Consider the following 22,357-nt stretch of genomic DNA (forward strand, 5'->3'; position numbering starts at 1 on the left):
TCGTATTCCAAACAGTAAAGGAACAACAAATCTGTTTGGTATCAACTCTATTCAACCAAGTGATATGAGTTGGACAAAGGCACTTTTGTTTATCTTAACATAAACTCCTTTGCCAGGTCCTTAGATCTATCTTATATTCAATTACCGAAGTAATCGTTTAAGATTAAGCCAACAACACCTTTAATCCGAAGAACTTTGTTGATGCCGATCTACTCAATTAATCAATCCAATCAACCACCAGGATAAACCGATTATTAATTGGATCATCTTTTACCGAAACAAGTATTGTGCACACCAAAGATTATAAAACCCAAGTCAGATCTTCAATATCTTGTTTTTCTTCAAATCTTCTTAAATCTTCAATAAAAACCTGCACACAATCATTTGAATCTCTTGTGATCAATCACACGGATAACGAAGTCTGTTAACAATGGATTATCACAAGATCGTCTTTAGAACTAACAACAGTCTAAAGATCCCTGTCGAAACTCTGAACTAGTTTGAGTGAATCTTATATCAGAAGAAAAAATTCTCATGAATAAACAAACTAGGTGCAATCAGATTTCAACCACCGTTAGTCAATCAAATCAATCGAAAACAAAAAATAAACCGCAATTATCTAGTTTCCCACTGACGGTACACGCTAGATCTTCTCAATCCGAAAAAAGACTTTAAACTGAGCGGCCGTAAGATATTTCGCCTAATTAGGTTACTCTCCTCTCCAAATAGGCGGCTACACCAGTAACAAAAACAAAAGAGGAATTTTGTTGTTACGAAGGATTAGTTTGCTAGAAAGGCAAACTTCAAGTATTTATAGATAAGGAAGTTTGGACACCAAGGAATTTCCAAAACCGAAAATATTCTCAAGATACTCATTAAAGCACAGATTCGGTTTTCATAATTCCTGGAAATGCTCTGTCCAAAAATAACGATCGAAATCTCTCGTAAAATCTAATTAGTAAATGCACATTACTAATTCTGGAATTTCCCTACAAAATGAAATTAATAACCTTAATTAAAAGATTCTTAACTTACTTATGTTTCGATCCTGGGATTCTCTTCCCTTAGCTGTTAAGGAATATCTTTGAACAATTAAAGAAATAAATAATCACAGCACGTGTTCAAAGTTTGTCGACATCTTTACTTTGTAAGTTCTCTTTCACTCTTACAACCTTGAAACCGATTTACCACACTTCCAAACAAGTTTATAATTGGTTCATCTGACTTTTAAGAACTATGTGATTGATCAAACCAACATCCAATCACAATCATGGGTTTAACGGTTCTACCAAAACAAGTTTTGGTTCTACCTCTATGTGAGTACTGTGCATAGTCACACTAGCTTTCCAAAATTCGGTTGACTAGGTACTAGGATCGGTTCCCCACATATATATGGTATCTAACTTATATGTGTTGCACATGTCCATAGGATTGGTTCCCCTTTGCATAAAAACGTATTCCACATGTCCATAGGATCGGCTCCCCTTTCTGCTATAAGCCTTGCTGCACCCCATACAAGGATCGGTTCCCCTTGTGATGTACTGCACCTCTTACTAGGATCGGTTCCCCTCTCCCATATTTGGTCAGACACACAAACCCGATCATACCACATGTGATTACTTAAGATCGGTTTTACTAATAAAACTTATACCAATACATAAATCAGGCCTTTGTGAATAGTTCTACCAAGAACACAACAAGTTGTGAGCGGTTATACTCAATCACACATTGGTTGTTCATAAGATATGCAATGAATAACAAATCCAATAACACCTGGCAATTTCCTTTTCGGTCCACAAACAAGTTTATGAACTTACTTCCTTAGAACACATGTAAACATTGTTCCCTAGGATGAAATCCTCACCTCATACCCATACATAATATAATAGCATTCAAATGATTATGACGATGTCTTATCTACAAAGTTTAATGGTTAAGCAATAAACCTCGTATTGTATTCCTTAATATTATGTCTATCTAGAGTTCAAATATGCTTCGCAGTTATGTTTTCAATATGCACGACTTGAAAGATACGTTAGGGAATGAAACAGTTCAAGTCAAATATCACTAACCTCAAGTAGAAGGATGATTGTTGTTGTATTAGGTTTAGCGGTTTGCATTTCCATTTTATGAGGTTCAAGTTTTAGTTCCGTCCTGTTTTAGGTCCTGTATTCCTACTTTTCTTTGGTGTTTTTCCTAAGTTTAAAAATCATTAGGTGTTTTTACATGTTTTTATTAGTCTCCTCAAGTGTTACTGTATTAAGCACGTTTTCTTGTCTTAGGTGTCAGTGCTATCTTATAAAGCACATTGTTTAGTTAGTGTCTTGGTTACAGTTCAGTCTTCTGTATCAGTTAGTTACAGTCCTTGTTTGTTCCTCGTGTATTAAGTGTAATAGTGGTAGTAGTCCCGTTGCAGCTTAACTGCAACCATGGTTATGTATCGAAAGTTCGACCCTCCTCACACGGACGTGATAAAGGATCCAAGGGATGACTCTCCAACAATTTTCTCCATCACCAGCACACATCAGCGAGAACTTGTGGATCAAGCAGAAACAAGAGGAGGTAATCAAGCGCAGTCAACCGCACCATTTAGATACTGACTACATCATCGGATCAATTGCAGTGACACCTTCTACCACCACCAAAGTTCATTTGGATACTGTCGTGTCCTTCAAAAATACAGCTTTTCTTGTGGAAAGCATTGACCGAAGACCTTTCGACCTTCGACACCCAAACCATAGCCATCTGCTCAACTCCCCCCCACTGCAACTCCAATCCGGAGAGTGTTGTTCATATTTTGAACCTATATTTTGTTGCTATAGATTCATGGCCTACCAATCTAAATGTAATTGAAGAATATTTGGGAATCATATACCCTCCTGTATTATCCCTTCAGTAGTTTAATAAACCTGGCATTTTTAGGGGCGACCCCGAAAGAATTAGGGGCGACACAAAAAACAAAAAAAGGTCACAGAAACGTAGCATGTAGCCATCCCTTATCTCCCATTTTTTTAATGGCCAAACTACCCTTTACAATCGGTAGATAACTTCACAATCGGGAAGTTAATCCACAATCGGAAGTCAATTTAGTTTATATAACTTCCGAATATAAAGTATCCCCAAAATAAAATCCTCTATCTTTTGAATTTTGATTATCCTATAATCGGTAGTGAAAATTTTTATCTTGACTCCCGATTAAAGTAGACCTTTGGTAGTGAATTTAGTTTATTTAACTCCCGAATATAGAGTAGACCCAAAATAAGATTTTGCAAAAATTCTCAATTTTTTGAATTTTGGTTGAGCCTATAATCGGTAGTAAATGAAGGTATGCTTACTTCCGATTATACAGTGGATCTCTTTGCAAAGATCCTACTGTAATCGGAAGTCAAGGTAGTTCATATAACTACCGAATATAGAGTTGCCCCAAAAAATAATTTTGCAAAAATCCTCAATTTTTGGAATTTTGGTTGAGCCTATAATCGGTAGTAAATGAAGTTATCTTGACTTCCGATTATATAGTAGATCTCTTTACCGAAATCCTACCATAATCGGTAGTTAAGATAGTTCATATAACTACCGAATATAGAGTTGCCCCAAAATGTGATTTTGCAAAAATCCTCAATTTTTTGAATTTTGGTTGAGCCTATATTCGGTAGTAAATGAAGTTAACCTGACTTCCGATTATACAGTGACTCTCTTTGCAAATATCCTACCATAATCGGCAGTCAAGGTAGTTCATATAACTAACGAATATAGAGTTGCCCCAAAATGTGATTTTGCAAAAATCTTCAATTTTTTGAATTTTGGTTGAGCCTATAATCGGTAGTAAATGAAGTTATCCTGACTTCCGATTATATAGTAGATCTCTTTACCGAAATCCTACCATAATCGGTAGTCAAGATACTTCATATAACTACCGAATATAGAGTCGCCCCAAAATGTGATTTTGCAAAAATCCTCAATTTTTTGAATTTTAGTTGAGCCTATAATTGGTAGTAAATGAAGTTATCCTGACTTCCGATATACAGTGAATCTCTTTGCAAATATCTTACCATAATCGGTAGTCAAGGTGGTTCATATAACTACCGAATATAGAGTTGCCCCAAAATGTGATTTTGCCAAAATCATCTATTTTTGGAATTTTGGTTAAGCCTATAATCGGGTAGTAGATGAGGTAAAATCCTGACTTCCAATTGTACATTGGCTCTCTTTGAAAATATTCAACCATATTCGGTAGTCAAAATAGTTTATATAACTACCGAATACAGAGTAGCCCCAAAATGAGATTTTACAAAAATCTTTTTTTTTTTGAATTTTGATTGAGCCTGTAATCGGTAGTAAATGAATTTATCGTTAACTTCCGATTAATAATAGCCCCAAATACGCGTTTAACACAAATTTATATCAATCGATAATATATTTAAGTTGCTTAACTCCCGATTAGGTATTTACAATCGGGCACAAAATAGCTTCCGATTATGTAAGGGCATTAAAGTATTCTCCGCATTTTTGGACATCCCTTAACATTGCATATGGGTTCGGAATAAAAAAGTCGCCCCTAATTTTTTCGGGATCGCCCATAAAAATGACAGGTTAATAAATATCATGCTTCAAAAAAAAAATTACAACTACAGTAACCAAACAAATTAGAAATGCATGATTGTTGGAATTAATTCAAACTGGTCAATCGGTTTATTAGAATATTTTGAATTTAAGATATTTTAGGATTTTTGGTAGCCTTGAATATTTTTGAATTATAGTTTTATGTTATCCTAGTTTTTAGGAACCAAAAATTTCAGTTGATTTTTTGTTTTGCAACCAAAAATTTAGGAGTTATATTTTATGTACCATGATTTAAGATTTTATTTTTAAGAGTTTTCTTCATGTAGCTTATAAAGAACGCGTAATTGGGGGATAACAAAACTAATTGGGGATAGAGAAAAAAGACAAAAAACTAGATCCAAATATCAAATGAGGATCACCCCTTGTATATATATTTTATATAGTTCCTAATCTACCCCTCATTAATCCGGTTTACTGGTTAATAATAATTAGTTATGTTAATTGATTAGTTTGAAAATGATTTATAGAAATCTTTATCATTTTGGAGAGATTAGAAGTATGAATGTAGGGTTCAAAATTTTTGGTTGTAGATGAGTGAACATAGTGACCAAAGAGATGTCTCCGCTTCTTCAAAATTTATGTTGAATCTTCTCCAGATGTAACTTTGGATTCACCATGTCTGCACCTGCAAAACATCCTGTCAGCATTGATATAACTATGAATACCATGCCGGAACAACCTAAACCGGCATGGTATTCATATTTATATCAATGCCGTCACAGAGTTTGTTGGAAATTTTCATAAATGTTTGCCTCTACGCAGAGTTTTCTGATAGTGGAATTCAAAACCTATTCCGTTTTGAATTTTTTCTGGTTATAATCAGTCCACTGCCGGCACAGTTAGTTGATTCTCGATCATGCCGTCACTTTTAACGGCATAGTATGTTGCTTAAATTTCTTTGGTGACACATGATGTAAAGTATCCAGAAAATTGATTTTTTTTTCACTTGACTACCGGCATTGATAGATTTCTATCGAGCATACCGGAATTAAGTTACTGCATTGAATGTTAGTTACCAAGCATGCCGACACCATTTTTCGGCATGGTCTTCATCAATTTCGGCATGGTCTTCATCACTTCCGTCGATGTAAAATAATTTATTTCCGACATGGTCTTTATCACTACGAGCATGGTATTCATCACTTCGGCATGGTCTTCCTGGTCTTCATCACTATAGGCATGGTCTTAATCACTTCCGGCATGGTTTTCATCCCTTCCGGCATGGTCTTCATCACTTCCGAATGTAAAAAAAAATGTTTTCAAAGTGGAGAATATTTAGGTTTAAAATCCGTAACTCTAACGAGAATGCCGGCAGTGAAGATGAAAATGGGGGATGTGATTTTGTTTTTTGATTTTAAGTTATTAGATTTTTATTTAGAGAGAAGAGTATTTTTGTATTTTTGTCCCCCAAAAACACCCCTTAGCAAACACTATTGGTTGAGGGAAGTAATTTATATCCCCAAATTGCGCGTTCCTTATAAAAGGCCGGTCCTAAACCAGAATGAATTATGAAGAAATATGTTTAAGACTTTAAGTATTTTTTTTCCATAAGTCTCTTTTGTTTCCTAAATTAAATATTTTTATTATTCTTATCAATTAAATTTCCTACATTTGGTATCGGAGCCAGACGATCCTGTAGACATGGAAACTAATAGTACGCTTCCATAACCACATATTACTATTTTTAAAGGTGATAAATTCAAATACTGGTCTATTAAGTTGAGAATTATTTTTATTTCTCATGATTTATGGGAATTAGTAGAAAATGGTTATAATAAAGTAAATCCAGATCAAAGGCTCACTACGGCACAAAGGAATGAGTATACAGAAAAAGTGAAGAAAGATCCAGAGCTTTATCATTCATACAAGAAGGTTTCGATGATTATATTTTTCCAAATATTTCTAACTGTAGAACAGCAAAAGAAACATGGACTGTGTTGCAAAGAAAGTATGAAGGTACTAATAAGGTGGTCACTAAGAAACTAAAAACTCTTCAGCGTGAGTTTGAAACTTTTTCCATGAGAAACAATGAACCTGTGCAGAGATTTTTCGACAAAGTTACAAAAAACGTGAATGCAATCAGGTCTTATGGTGAAGAACTCTCTGACCAAAAAATTGTGGAAAAGGTATTACGTTCCCTTCATTCTAAATTTGAACATGTAGTAGTTGTTATTGAAGAATCCAAAGATTTATCTGTTTATTCTTTAAATAAGCTAATTGGGTCTCTTCAAGCACATGAGGAAAGGTTGAACGGGTTACTGAAAATAGAATCATATAAAGAGAAAGCTCTTATATCTAGAGAAAAGGGTGAAAATGCTTCTTCTCAATCATTTTTAATATGCAAAAGGAAAAACCATACTATTGATGTTTGTTACTTCAAAGACAAAAATCCATTGCAATGCTACCACTGTAAAAAGTTTGGGCATACTGAAAAATACTGTTGTGACAAACCAAAAGAAGAGCAAGCAAATTTCTGTGTAGAAGCATTTGATAATGAAGAAGAGTTGATCTTATTTTAATGATGATTATTTGATGATGATGGTGTACGGTGATGATGAAATGATGATGGTGACAAAGAAGATGTTGGAATTAATTCAAACTGGCCAACTCGTTTATTTTAAATATTTTTCAATTTTAGTTTTATGTTATCCTAGTCTTTAGGAATTTCAATTTTCAGTTGATATTTTGTTTCGCAACGAAAAATTTAGGAGTTATATTTTCTGTACGGTTATTTAAGTTTTTTTTTTTAGTGTTTTCTTCATGTAGCCTATAAAAGGGCAGTCCCAAACCAGAATGAATTATGAAGAAATATGTTTAAGTATTTTGTTTCGATAAGTCTCTTTTGTTTTCTAAATTAAATATTTTTATTATTCCCTTCAATTAAATTTTCTACAATGATCACTATCAACAGTTCATCAAGTCTGCAATAAAACTATCTTTTCTCATGTCATTACCGTTCACAGCAGGTCTTCGTTTACTGATTATATTTTTAATATATAGGCTAAGAAATTGGATTGAGAATGTTATCATTTCTCGAGTGCTGGGTTGTCATCAGAATCCTCAAAACTCACGCAAGATAAGAGCTGCTACTGCTAATTAACAATCGTTTAGGTAATACGTATAGTAGTATTACTCAATAGAGCTCTTGGGTGACAGTGAAATTTTTTTAAGAAACTTTTTATGGACTGGTGACAGTGAAATTTTTATTATTCCCTTCAATTAAACTTTCTACAATGATCACTATCAACAGTTCATCAAGCCTGCAATAAAACTATATTTTCTCATGTCATTACCGTTCACAGCAGGTCTTCGTTTACTGATTATATTTTTAATATATAGGCTAAGAAATTGGATTGAGAATGCTATCATTTCTCGAGTGCTGGGTTGTCATCAGAATCCTCAAAACTCACGCAAGATAAGAGATGCTATTGCTAATTAACAATCATTTAGGTAATACATATAATAGTATTACTCAATAGAGCTCTAGGGTGACAGTGAAATTTTTTTAAGAAACTTCTTATGGACTGGTGACAGTGAAAGTAGGAAATATGAAACTCTAGGGTGCAGTAAAGTTTGTGCACCTTTTAATGAAAGAGGATCGGCAATTAGAAGAATAAAGGTAATCAATAGAGCTCTATTAATGAAAATGATGTGGATATTCACAACCTCGGATGGTGATTGCTCAAAAAAATTTGCAGCTAAGTATAAAGATAAATATGGCCAATGGAGTACTAAATGGAAATTATCAACAGTATGTCCAGGTTTGAAGTGGGCTTGGAAGGAATTGAAATCAAATTTGAGATGGAATGTTGGTACTGGTGAGAAAATTTATTTATGGTTTGACACATGGGTTGGTGAAAATCCTTTAATTGAGAATGTGAACTGCTCTGAATATGATTGTGAGTGACATTCCTCTAAATGCACAGTGGATGATTCCTAGTAATTTACAAGCTTATATTCCAGATTCATTACCACCAATAAATGGAGTTCAGGACAAGCTTATATGGAGTGGTGATATGAAAGGCCTATTCTCTACATCTGTTGTTGTTGACAAAAATCATAACCAAGGAACCAAAAGTACATTGGCCTGATCACATTTGGAAAAAAATTTATATCCAAGTATTGTTAGCAATGTATTGAAAATACAACAAGGAGTGTACATTGATGATCCAAAGCTAATCAAGAAAGGATATTCTCTTGCTTCTAAATGTTGTATCTGTTAGAGCACTGCTCGGTCGAACTCGCATGCGTTCCTATATCAAGCATGTTTGTCAATGTTAGTGACCAAAACTATAAGTCTTGATTTCTATCCTATTATAACTAAGTCTCGGACTAGGATAGTAAGTGTAGTTGAGCTCAAGGACTTCATGGTGATTCATCATACAAGTGGAAGAACTACTCAAGGAAACGGTGGAACTTCTCGACAAAAAGGTATGTGAAGACTTGAACTTATCTGTCACTCAAAAGTCTATCTATTCTATCTCCTACTTCTTGAGAAAAAGTCGTATGCTATATATATAGACTTAGATTATACACATTTGGTATTTCGAGCCGAGTATACCTCGCCTATCTATATCTCGAAATATGTGTTGGTAAGCGTTTCGCTTTGACCATGTTTTTCTTTACCTAGTGACGCCAGTCATGATGTGTTTCAGTCATCTTGAAAATTGCTTTGACCAGAAATAGTGTAACAACTATATAACGTTATCTAAGAATGTTTCAATGATTGGAATGAGAGTTTAGATTACATAACCAATGATGGACATAAGTATGTTGTGGAAACACATATGTGCATAAGTCCTATACTGGAAGAATGGCTAGTAGCCAAGTCCGCGAACTCAGTCCACGAACTTCCGAAGGTCTCAAACCCGAGACTTTCTGCTGGAGTTAACAAAGGTCTTGCTGTAACACTTGATGAGATGTCTGAGATCTATGATTTTGATGAAGATAAGAAATCAAGTGTCGGTCTTCTATGTGAGAACGTTGATTTTGATAGTTGTAGCAATACATATATCAATCTTGATGGTTTAGGTGAAGAAAAGAATCCAATCAAGAATCAACTGACCCATTCTTTGGAAACTCTGATTGTAATGTTTCAGGATCTACTATGTGTCTAGTTGCGTTCACACCACAGATGCCTGAATACTATCCAAGGTTGATGTGCTCGTTCTGTTCTCAAAAGGGCATGAACTGTCAAGATGTTACAAGTATAAACATCAAGTGAGGCATGCCAGCAAACTTCAACGAAGACCAAATCGATTGGCAAGGAAGCTTAAACTTGCTCAGAAAACCGCTGAGGTAAGGATTTTATCTTCATCTAAGAAGTTAGTTTCCAAAGACAAAATAAGATCATTAGAAAAAAAGGTATGGTCAAGTCGCTTTGATAGACATAAGTCAGAGGATTCCTCTCAAGAAGGAAATGGTGGACAAATTGTTGTTCACCACAGCACAAATTGATTGTGTTGATTGGAAAATCTTGTCTCATGTGCCTGATCAAAGGAGACAAGGTTGTGAACGCACAAGCTTTAGAAAAGTTTTTTTTTTGGTTTGCTTTTCCTGTCTATCAAATAAGGGGTTATTTGTGTCTATTCAACTCTTTCTAGGGTTTAAGAGTTGGACGTCCGCGAACCTGTTTAAAGGTTTCGAACCATACGTTCCTTTTTCCTCTCTAATATCCTTTTTATCTTAACACTGCTTTATGGGATTGTGAAATCCACTCACAAAAATCAGTTGGTTATAACTGTTCTCTGTAGCATCATGTCTTTGGATGGAAAAGATGTCAATATGATTGTTAAGCCATCAATCAAGGAAAAAGTAAAATCTCCAGTAACTCATTCGTTAAAAAGAAAGAGGAGGAATACAAGAAAGCCAAGGGCTGTCCTTCTAACTCTCAGAAGTTTCCCGAAGTTCTTGATGAGTTAAAGGAAGTAACAAAGGAGATTGGTGAAATAAAGGCTTGTTTTTTAAGATCTTTGGAAATTCAGAAAGCCCTGGTTCGACATCACCATCCAAGATGGTTTGTTGATATTAACTCCTTTCTTCACGAACCTTATGTACTAATGGCTGTTGACGATAAGGAGTTCGGGAATGATAAAGAATTTCTCAAAGACATTGTTTCCTAGTATGTCTTCTTTTTGGTTCAGTTGGAAGAATAACTAGTGCTTTGAATGGCATTGATTGTGACTACACATAGCTATTATTTTTATCTTCCTGTATTATTTTTTAGGTTTATTGGTTTTAAATTCTAAAAATATTTGGAGGATGATGTTTGCAGTATTTAATCTTTATGATTTGTTATATTGCAATTTGTTATGGGATATTGGTGTTTACGTCCGTGAACTATGTTGTCCCATATTTTGTTAAAAGTAAAGTCGTTCATGATCGGTATTCATGTATTGATTTAAGAATGAATGTACTTTTGACATATACAAAAGTTAAGCCTATATTGTCAATTCTTTGATCGAAGATAGGTTAAAATCTTTTGTTTCCAAGGATTATGTCTATTATTGTCGTTATGAAAATAGTGATTGAAGATAGAATGAATCCTTGTGTATTCCGCAGTAGTGATCATCCCTGATCCATATTTTATGTATTACTGTGAGGCTCCGTAATGTGTCTTATGTTGAGCACGATACAACTAAGTTGATTAATTTTGATTAGCTTGGTTGGTTGTTCCGTAAGGTATTTTATGTTGAGCATTTGTAAACTAAATTAATAATCTTGTTTGGTTGTTTAGTTATTGCTCCGTAAGTTTTCTTATGTTGAGCAAAACAAATGTAAATACAATCGATTACTTTTGTGATTAGTTTAATTATGTATTCCAATTAGATTAATTATGGGTTCTCTTGTAATTATTCTAGTTGAGTATTCATATATTCCATAAGTTTCCTTGTGTTGAGTGTATGAACGGCTATCCTAATCATTTTCTAATGGTTATGTTAGTCATATGTTCCGTAAGTTTACTTATGTTGAGCATAATCAATTAAGTTGATCACCTTGTGTGTTTAATTTGATTGCGTATTCCGATTAAATTAACCATGGGTTTACTTGTGATTAATTTGATTGAGTTTTTGGATATAGAAAATCATTTATCATGGTTTTTGGTGTCCAATAAAAATCCTTTGTTTCTTTTGAAATTAAGGTCGCTCTTGTTGTTCCCTTGGGAATGACATCAAATGGGGGAGAGTTCTTTTGAACTTGTGCTTAATGGTCATATCTCGAGGAGTATGCGGCTGTGGAATTTTAGAGGGGTTATCTTGTATATTTAAACTCCTTGATGAATGTTATTAGCTTCGGCTATATGATTGCATCTAAATAAGATGATGTGTATTGTTTTTTTTTTAGTCATGAAATGTATCTTACAAAAATTTCATTATGATCCCGTTCTTGTACCTTTGCCAATTTTATTGACAAAAAGGGGGAGAATTAATAAGTAGTTCACACTACAAATACATATGGTTTTCGGATCATTATGTAAAGGGGAGTGCTTTCCATGTGAGATGGAGTGTTGACTAAGGGTGAGTGATAGACACAATTTTGTGTCTTATTTGTCTCGGTTCTATATATTGATAGTGCTCATTTTTGTACTTATTATGGTGTTTTATGTGTGTGTAGGTATTTTTGGCCAATAAACATTTTTGGAAAAATTGGCTCGAAAAGTTGCGCGGGGCACCCTGGAGGACAGTTGCTAAACGGACCCCAGAATTGGCTAAGGAGCACCCAGGCTATGTATAGCCCAAATTTATCCTCAGCACCCACATTTGTCCACAACACCCAAGTCACCTACTATCGGCACCCCCTACTCTGGATAGGGGGCAACCAGCTTCTTCCCCAAAATTCGAATTCATTTTGGCGGGAATATTTGGCAGAAGTGAACAGATTTAGGGTTTGAGATTCAAGCGAGTTTTAGAGAGATTGAAGCGCTGATTTTCATTGTGCTGGACTTCCTAGAGCGTAACAGGCTTGGAATGTTCGTTTTGATCGATCGAATTTGGCTAGATAAGCCGGAAAAAGGAAACAGAGGTGTAGAGTTTCACGGGTATCCTGATTCGGTAGTTGGAAGAGATTTGGTAGGATTTTTCTCTCGTTATGGATTAGTATAACCCTGTTTCGTCTAAACAGGGAATGTATGGCGGCCAGATTCGAGAAAGAAGGAGTTTCCATCGTGTTAGACCAAAACAGAGTCATGGAGAAATATTATCGGGATTTTAGAGTCCATGAAGATTTAGGAAAGAATTTAACGCCCATGATTGAGTTAACAGGGTCCTGCTGGAATATTGTAGAGGTGGGATTGACCCAGTTGACGCGTACAGAAGAGAATAAATAGAAAAATCCGTGACTTGCCGTGAAAGAAGAATGAAGATAAACTTGAGTTGTTTAGGGTTTACTTGGGGGTTGTTGGCTATATATAGGTTGGTTGCAAGTCAGAGGGGGGACGAACAGTTTGGGGTAGTTTCGAGAACCAGAGGAGACAAAAATCACGAGTTGCAGGAAAGCTGTTCTGCTGGTGCTGCTGAAGAACACGAAGAACATCAACCCACGCCCAACTATCGCAGAACACTGTCGTTGTTCTACAGCACTTCGCTTCTATCGTTACTGCAGCAGTCTTATTCCTTCTGTTTCTCATGTAACAGTCGATCTGCAACACATATAAACGTTGCAATTGAACTGTTTTACTCCCTTTGAGTCTCTTCACCTTTGAAAACACCTTTTGAGCAATGGAAAAATATTTTGAACCTGTTTTTGATATGAGGAGATAAACCCCATTGCTGAGGCGATAGAGGAAGCTATTTTTCCAATAAAGAGTGGTATTTTCTATTTATCTTATTTATTACAATTATTCATATGATTATTTGCCTTGTTTGAGAATTGTTTTAATGATTTTTATTCAATAATTGTGATTTCCATTGATGGTATATGCTTGGACTTAGGTTTTTGATATCCCATGCTTTTGATTTACTCTTGTTATTTTAAAAATCTACTTGTTGCAACATCTTAGAATCAAATTAAACGAAAAAATTGAATAAATATAAATATTGGATTTAAATCACTTTGAACTTGGAAAATAGTGGAATCTTAGCCTCAGTGTTCTTTTAATATTGATAACAACATCATCTTTGTTTGAGTTTTCTATTTTTGTTTTAGAATTTAAGTCTATATTTTATCCTTCGCAAGTCTGAGAATCAAACCACTTTTACCACTATCTATAAACCACATCAATTTTTGGCGCCGCCGACGCGGATTTGCTTTTAGGGTTTTTAGACTTCGTTTTCTTTTATTTTTTTTATTTTTTAGGTTTTTATTATTTTTGTTCTTTTTTACGTTTTTGGGTATTTATCTTTTGTCTACAGGTTTTGGATCATAATGCGAATTGAGCCAAGGAGTTTGGTGATTTCGTAAAGACTGGAACTTAAAGCATAAAGACTTGGAGCGAAAGCTTAAAGCGAAAATAACGGAGAAGAAGACAATTTCTTTTTAGATATTTTCTCTTTATTTTTTTAGGGTTTGTCTATTTTTCTTTATAAAAGAGAGAGAGAACTGTATTAGGGTTTGTTATTTTTGTAATTTTTCTTTTTTTTGGACAGTTGGACATTGGACTTTGGACATTATTATTTTTTAAAAAAACCCTAAGGAAGGGTTGGTTTAAATATAAACTGTGTGCAGAGAAGGACGGTGATTACGATATCTCCTCGGCCCCTCGGGTTCGTACATGACATAGGAGTCGTGGCCCGAGTCGACTTCAGCGGTTCTTCGCCCGTCTGGTACGAGAGGTAAGTTTTTCGAAACACCCGCGAATCCCCTGTCAGCGGGTTTACTGTATTCCTTCGTTTGCATATATGCTGAGGACTTGAAAACGACTGCTTTAATTTCCTAGTAAAGGGCAAGGACTGGCCATACAAGATAAGGGTTCGGATTTCATCACCGTTCTGTTCTTGCCCGCCTTAGGAAAACGAAACCAAACGCGAACCTAAGCCTAAAATTTTGACTAGAACGAGACCTATAGGTTAACGAGCTTAATAGGAAAGTCGTTCGAAGAATATTGGTTACTCTTTTGAGCATACTTCGAAGTTCTTGAAGGTTTCTGTGAGTTGAATGCGTGACTGCGCTGCCTTGTAACCGGTGAGGCCTTGGGTATCAAAGCTCCACTAAGCTTCCCTCGCCTCGATTCAACTTACTTTGACTCGGATTGATTCCAGAGGGTTTGCTCAGATTGCAACGAGTTCCTTTTCGAAAGAATAGAAGCTGGTCTAGAAACAATCTAAGTGGAGGCATCATGCTTTTTGTTTGCTAGAAATTTAGGTTTGATTTGGTTGAGTCAGCCTTGTTTTGTGTTTGCATAGAATTCCCTACCTTATTCTGTTGCATGCCTGAACATAAAAGAGACGCCCTAGGTAGATTTGTTAAAGAGAAACCTAGTAGTTCTAAGCGTCTTGATTACCTCAATTTAGAAAGTCTGATTCGTGAAGATTCCGTTTTTGAACGTCCGTTTGAGGAAAGAATCCCTGATAGTCCAATAGCGCCAGAAATGGCAACTTTGAAAGCCTTGTTGAATCCTACTAGGACTACTCGTCCCTCGTGTATCAGGTTACCTGAAACTGAAGCAAATTATGAACTTAAGCCTGGAACCTTACAGTTGCTCCCAATCTTTTTAGGAAAAGAAAATGAAAACCCCTATTTTCATGTTAGGGACTTTGAGGAAATTTATAGTACACTGAAAATTAGAAACCTTGATGATGATGCTTTAAAACTCAGGTTATTCCCCTTTTCCTTAAAACATAAAGCCAAGTCGTGGTTGTATAGTTTGGCTTCCGAATCAATTGAAACCTACGAACAACTTACATCTGCCTTTTTGAACAAGTTTTTCCCTAGGCACAAAACCTCGTCTATTAGGACGCAAATCTGCACATTTACACAACAGGAGGGAGAATCTTTGTATAGGTATTTGGAAAGGTTCAATGATTTATTAGCCCAATATCCTCATCATGGTTTAAAAAAGGTTAGGTTAGTTCAGATCCTTTATGAGGGTTTAGATTATCCCACCACAACTACAGTAGAGTCCATGTGTACAGGTGGGTTTGAAAACCAAACAGTTGATGATGCGATGACATATTTGCATGAAATTGCCGAAAAGACCCAACAATGGGAAAGCAATAGGGTACCCCAGAAAACAATTCTTCTAGGCAGAGGAAACGTTAATAGGGTAGAAGGAAGCTTTGAATCAAATGCCAAAATTGCTGCTATAACGAAAAGGTTAGAAGCTTTAGAAGTGGGTCACACTAGTGGTATATTGGAGCCTTTTTGGGAAGGCCAGAATAATGAAGAGCAAGCCAATGCTCTCTATAATAACACTAGGTATGATAACCGTCATAAGTTTGACCCATATTCAGAAACCTATAATCCTGGTTGGAGAAACCATCCGAACCTTTCATGGTCTAAGGGACAGAGTGAAGGTCAGTTTAATAATTCTAATGCTCCCCCAGGTTTTGGTTACACTAAGAATTCATCAGGCCCAGAAAACAAAACGACTAGCTTAGAGGAATCTATTAAGATGTTAGCAAAAACTCAGGATATGTTAGCACAGAGCCAAATTAGTTTTCAACAGGAAACCAAGCAGAACTTTCAAACTAATGCTCAGAGCCTTGCTAAGCTAGAACTTCAAGTCGGCCAAATAGCTAAGACCTTAAGTGAGAGAGATAACGGAAGGCTCCCTAGTCAGGATACCCCCAACCCTAGAGGAGTTCATGAAGTAGGTGCAAAACCATCGAATCAATTGAATGCTATTAGAACCCTTAGGAGTGGTAGAGTAGTAGACAATCAGGTAACCATGCCCAATAGTGAACATACTGTAGTTCACCCCTCAGGATCTCATCCCTCAGGACCACTAACTGAGGGGACTGATAAAATTTCCGATGATGCCAATTCGGTTCCCGAGAGGTCTGATTCTGTGCCTAGAGCCCCATTTCCCCAGCTATGAGCATCAACAAAGAAGGAATCAAACTTTAATGACATATTGGAGGTTTCTAAGCAAGTTACCATAAACCTTCCTTTATTAGATGTAATTATGCAAATTCCTGCTTATGCCAAGTTCCTCACGGATATGTGTACGCGAAAGCGAAAACTTAGCGTCCATAAGAAAGCTTTCTTAGCTAGTCATGTAAGTTCAATCATTCAGAACACCACAGCTCCAAAGTACAAAGACCCAGGTTCCCCTACCATTGCTTGTACAATAGGTAAACACCGGGTAGAAAAAGCTTTACTTGACTTAGGAGCCAGTGTGAACTTACTGCCGTACCATGTGTATTTACAGCTAGGACTTGGTGAAATGAAACCCACTCAGATAACACTGCAGTTAGCTGATAGGTCTGTCAAAATTCCTCGAGGTGTTATCGAGGATGTTCTTATTGAGGTCGACAAGTTTATTTATCCAGTGGATTTCGTGGTCCTAGATACCCAACCTATCCCTGACCCAGAGAACCAGATATCTGTGATTTTAGGTCGCCCATTCTTAGCTACGTCTACTGCAATCATAAACTGTCGAAATGGTGTGATGAATTTATCCTTTGGTAATATGACTATCGAAATGAACATTTTTAATGTCAGTAAGCTACCTTATGAGCTGGATGGCACATGTGTTAAAGAGGTGAATATGATAGAATCCTTAGTTCAGGAGTCATTACCAAACATCTTGTCTGAAGACCCATTAGAGAGTTGTCTATCCCGTTTTGGTTTAGATTTTGACGATGATAGTACCATTGAACAAGTGAATGCTCTATTAGATTCTACCCCTGTGTTAGACATTGATAGATGGAAAGCTAGGTTCGAACCATTACTAGCTTCTGAGACTACCTCAGTTCCTTCCTTAGAAGAGCCCCCTAAGTTGGACCTCAAACCACTACCAGATAACCTGAAGTATGTGTTCTTAGGCCCATCTGAGACTTTACCTGTGATTATTGCTGCCGACTTGGATAGTGATCAGGAAAGTAGCCTAGTAAAAGTACTTCAAGATAATAAGGAAGCTTGAGGGTGGTCTATAGCATACATTTAGGGTATTAGTCCTACCGTTTGTATGCATCAGATTCATTTAGAGGAAGACTCCAAACCGTCTAGGGATATGCAATGTCGACTGAACCCTAACATGAAAGAAGTAGTTCGAAAAGAGGTGCTTAAGTTGTTAGATGCGGGTATTATCTACCCAATTTCAGACAGTAAGTGGGTCAGCCCCGTTCAGGTTGTTCCCAAGAAATCAGGTATCACTGTAGTCCAGAATGAGGATAATGAGTTAATCCCAACCCGAGTGACCACGGGATGGCGTGTCTGTATCGACTATAGGAAATTGAACAAGGTCACAAGGAAGGATCACTTTCCCCTTCCTTTTATCGACCAAATGCTAGAGAGATTAGCTGGATATAGTTTCTATTGCTTTTTAGATGGCTTTTCCATATAATCAGATCGTTATTGCCCCAGAAGACCAAGAGAAAACCACTTTTACCTGTCCCTTTGGTACATTCGCGTATAGACGCATGCCTTTCGGGCTGTGTAATGCCCCTGCGACTTTTCAGCGTTGTATGATGAGCATATTTTCTGATATGGTAGAACGGTTTTTAGAGGTCTTTATGGATGATTTTTCAGTGTTTGGTTCATCTTTTGATGAGTGCTTGCATCATTTGACATTAGTGTTGACTAGGTGTAAGGAAAAGAATTTAGTGCTTAATTGGGAAAAATGCCATTTCATGGTTAAATCAGGAATTGTTTTAGGGCACATCATTTCTTCAAAGGGTATAGAGGTAGACAAAGCCAAAGTTGACCTTATTAAGACTTTACAGGTCCCAAAAACCGTAAAAGACATTAGGTCATTCCTAGGGCATGCAGGTTTTTACCGTCGATTCATTAAGGATTTTAGCTTGATTTCTAGACCTCTTTGCAGTTTGCTTGCAAAAGATGTTAAGTTTGTCTTTGATGATGCTTGTTTAGAGGCTTTTGAGAAGCTTAAAAATTTACTCACTACCGCTCCCATAGTCCAGGCACCCAACTGGAACCTACCCTTTGAGATTATGTGTGATGCTTCAGATTATGCTATAGGCGTTGTGTTAGGTCAACGAGTAGACAAATTACTTCATGTGATTTACTATGCTAGCAAAACTCTGAATGATTCCCAATTGAACTATACAACTACCGAGAAGGAACTGCTAGCCATCGTGTTTGCCTTGGATAAGTTTAGATCCTACCTATTAGGTTCTAAGATCGTAATCTATACCGATCATGCTGCTTTGAAATACCTTTTGTCTAAGAAGGACACCAAACCTAGATTGATTAGGTGGATACTATTGTTACAAGAATTTTCTCCAGACATTAGAGACAAAAAGGGTGCTGAAAATGTAGTAGCAGACCACTTATCCAGGTTAGTTGTTAGTTCCCCTAGTGATGCCCTTCCTATAAGGGATAGCTTTCCTGACGAACAATTGTTCTCTGTTTCCCAATCACCTTGGTATGAAAATATAGTGAATTATCTTGTTACTGGCCGTACCCCTCAACATTGGGGTAAACAAGATCGTTCTAGGTTTTTAGCCGAGGTTAAGCATTTCTTTTGGGACGATCCTTATTTGTTTAAGTATTGTCCCGGCCAGATTTTTAGGAGATGTGTACCTGAGAGTGACCAGTCCAGTATTCTCTCCTTTTGTCATGAACATGCTTGTGGGGGTCATTTTAGTGCTAAGAAGACTGCTGCTAAGATATTGCAGTGTGGATTTTACTGGCCTTCACCGTTTAAAGACTCCCATAGTCACTGTGTTTCTTGTGATCGTTGCCAGAGGTTAGGAACCATTTCCCGTAGAAATATGATGCCTTTGAACCCTATTTTAGTGATTGAGGTCTTTGATGTGTGGGGCATTGATTTCATGGGTTCATTTCCTAATTCTTTAGGTTATCTTTACATACTTGTCGCTGTAGACTATGTGTCTAAGTGGGTTGAGGCGGTTCCGTGTAAAAAAAATGACCATAGGGTCGTAATTAAGTTTTTGAAAGAGAATATACTTACACGTTTTGGTACACCGCGAGCTATAATTAGTGATGGGGGTTCACACTTTTGTAATAGACCGTTTGCTCTTTTAATGAAACAATATGGTATTACCCACAAAGTAGCTACCCCGTATCACCCACAGACTAGTGGTCAGGTAGAGGTTTCTAATAGGGAAATTAAGCGTATTTTAGAGAAAACAGTTAATCCCAATAGGAAAGACTGGTCGTCGAGGCTTACTGATGCCTTATGGGCTTACCGTACCGCGTTTAAGACACCCATTGGAATGTCACCCTACCGTTTAGTATTTGGCAAGGCATGTCACTTGCCTGTTGAGTTAGAGCATAGAGCCTATTGGGCTATTAAGCAGCTAAACTTTTCACTTGACAAGGCAGGAGCTCACAGAAAGCTCCAGCTCAATGAGTTGGACGAGATTCGTAGAGATGCATATGATAGTGCTAATGAGTATAATAACAAAATGAAACTTGTGCATGATAAGAATATTTTACGGAAGTCGTTTTCTCCAGGTCAAAAAGTTCTTATGTATGACACTCGTTTGCATCTATTCCCCGGGAAACTGCGCTCTCGGTGGACCAGTCCTTTTGTGGTCTGTACTGTTTTTCCTCATGGCGCTATTGAGATTGAGACATCAGATGGTACTAGTTCTTCAAAGGTTAACGGTCAGAGATTGAAGCCCTTTTTAGAGTCTTTTCCTACAGGTGATGTTGAGGAGGTCCCTATGGAGGACCCTGTTTACCCTTGATTGACCATCGAGGCGATTTGTCTGTTGTATAATATTTTTGTCAGTTTTTGGTTTCACTTCACCCAGGTACTATCTTTCCGAACTCTCTCTTTACTATTTCCTCATGTTACTTATATTTTTGGTACTGTTCTTTCATTCGAAACATTGAGGACAATGTTAGATTTAAGTTTGGGGGTGGGGTAGAAACTTTTTGTTTTAAATAAACTCCAGAGCCTAGAAATTTATGCATATTAAGGATAGCACTAACCAACCTAAGTGGATGGAAGCATTTTGGTTGTAGGAGTTGAGGAACCAATCTGATTAGATGGAAACATCTAGAAGAGTCTATTCATAAAAGCACAGAGCTCAGGTGTTAGAAATAACATGATAGTTTCACCATATCTCGTTGAGTCCTTTTCACTTCTATTTTTATTTTATTTTGTTTTTAAACTATGTTACTCTAAGTGATTAGGTGGGGCTCACGATTCAAGTTGTTACCAATGCTAGGGTGAATTAGAGTGATTGAGATACCATGAAAGAAAAAAGAAAAAAAAAGTTGAAAAAGAAAAAGAGATGAAAAAAAATAAAAAATTTGAGACCAGACCATTTGACCAAAAGGAATAAATTCAGTAAAGTCGACCACTGGTACCCTTGTATATGCCAGCTGTGTTGACCTAGAGTTAGGATTATCAATCACTGGTTCCCTTGTATATGCCAGTTGTGTTGATATTAGTCAGACTAGTATCTCAATCCATTAGGATAGGTTCACTTTGGCGGAGGCCTTCAGACAGATATGGGAAACGCCGTTCACTTAGTAAACATCAAAACCATCTACATTTTTCTATATCCATCTCTTAATCTATCCATGTGATTGGTTTGACTCCGAATATTGATGTCCATAGTGCAACTATCGAAGTAGAGCTCTGTCACTTTATATGAATTTTAGTATGCTTGAGTGCAAACTCGTGTACAACAATTGGAATTTTGCATCAGGGTATTTCTTCCTGTAGTCAATAAGTATGCCAACCAAGGAGATTCTTTAGTGCTTTCCAAGGTTCTGCGTAGATATCTAGGGTCTGGAGTATAAAGGTTTTGTGGGTATACCTCTGGTAAGCCCTCCCGAGACTATAACTCAGCCACTAGAGCCACCTAGGGGTTTAAAGGCTTATTTTATATGCTAAATGCAATCGACGATGCCTGCGTCAATGACTTAGGATTTTATTTTTTCAATTTTATCTTTGCTCGAGGACTAGCAAATAATAGGTTTTGGGGTATTTGATAGACACAATTTTGTGTCTTATTTGTCTCGGTTCTATATATTGATAGTGCTCATTTTTGTACTTATTATGGTGTTTTATGTATGTGTAGGTATTTTTGGTCAATAAACATTTTTGGAAAAATTGGCTCGAAAAGTTGCGCGGGGCACCCCCGAAGGACAGTTGCTAAACGGACCCCAGAATTGGCTAAGGAGCACCCAGGCTATGTATAGCCCAAATTTATCCTCAGCACCCACATTTGTCCACAACACCCAAGTCACCTACTATCGGCACCCCCTACTCTGGATAGGGGGCAACCAGCTTCTTCCCCAAAATTCGAATTCATTTTGGCGGGAATATTTGGCAGAAGTGAACAGATTTAGGGTTTGAGATTCAAGCGAGTTTTAAAGAGATTCAAGCGCTGATTTTCATTGGGCTGGACTTCCTAGAGCGTAACATGCTTGGAATGTTCGTTTTGATCGATCGAATTTGGCTAGATAAGCCGGAAAAAGGAAACAGAGGTGTGGAGTTTCACGGGTATCCTGATTCGGTAGTTGGAAGAGATTTGGTCGGATTTTTCTCGCGTTATGGATTAGTATAACCCTGTTTCGTCTAAACAGGGAATGTATGGCGGCCAGATTCGAGAAAGAAGGAGTTTCCATCGTGTTAGACCAAAACAGAGTCATGGAGAAATATTATCGGGATTTTAGAGTCCATGAAGAT

At 36.8% G+C, this 22,357-nt stretch overlaps 2 protein-coding genes across 2 annotated transcripts; both read left to right on the plus strand.

Annotated features, from left to right (window-relative positions):
- The first annotated feature begins 2,429 nt into the window (after nucleotides 1–2,429).
- Nucleotides 2,430–7,142, plus strand: LOC113272613. Its single transcript, XM_026522426.1, has 3 exons — nucleotides 2,430–2,562; nucleotides 6,314–6,579; nucleotides 6,666–7,142. Exons 1-3 carry the CDS (start codon nucleotides 2,430–2,432, stop codon nucleotides 7,140–7,142), a joined length of 876 nt encoding a protein of 291 aa, XP_026378211.1.
- Nucleotides 7,143–17,734: 10,592 nt separating this feature from the next.
- On the plus strand, nucleotides 17,735–19,787 carry LOC113272614 (the record flags this gene model as incomplete). The annotated part of the gene is made up of 4 exons (XM_026522427.1): nucleotides 17,735–17,845; nucleotides 18,570–18,756; nucleotides 18,958–19,314; nucleotides 19,561–19,787. Coding segments are annotated over exons 1-4 (882 nt in total), but the record flags the coding sequence as incomplete, so codon positions are not given.
- Between the last annotated feature and the right edge of the window lie 2,570 nt (nucleotides 19,788–22,357).

This window comes from Papaver somniferum, chromosome 4 (assembly GCF_003573695.1).
Source record: "Papaver somniferum cultivar HN1 chromosome 4, ASM357369v1, whole genome shotgun sequence".
Lineage (NCBI taxonomy): Eukaryota > Viridiplantae > Streptophyta > Magnoliopsida > Ranunculales > Papaveraceae > Papaver > Papaver somniferum.

Bases quoted from the DNA above. Each gene is read 5' to 3' on its own strand.
- LOC113272613 (XM_026522426.1), top strand. From the start codon at position 2,430: ATGGTTATGTATCGAAAGTTCGACCCTCCTCACACGGACGTGATAAAG. The intron at 2,563-6,313 runs GTAATCAAGCGC...CTATTTTTAAAG, and splicing joins TCAAGCAGAAACAAGAGGAG to GTGATAAATTCAAATACTGG. The intron at 6,580-6,665 runs GTACTAATAAGG...GAACCTGTGCAG, and splicing joins GTTGCAAAGAAAGTATGAAG to AGATTTTTCGACAAAGTTAC.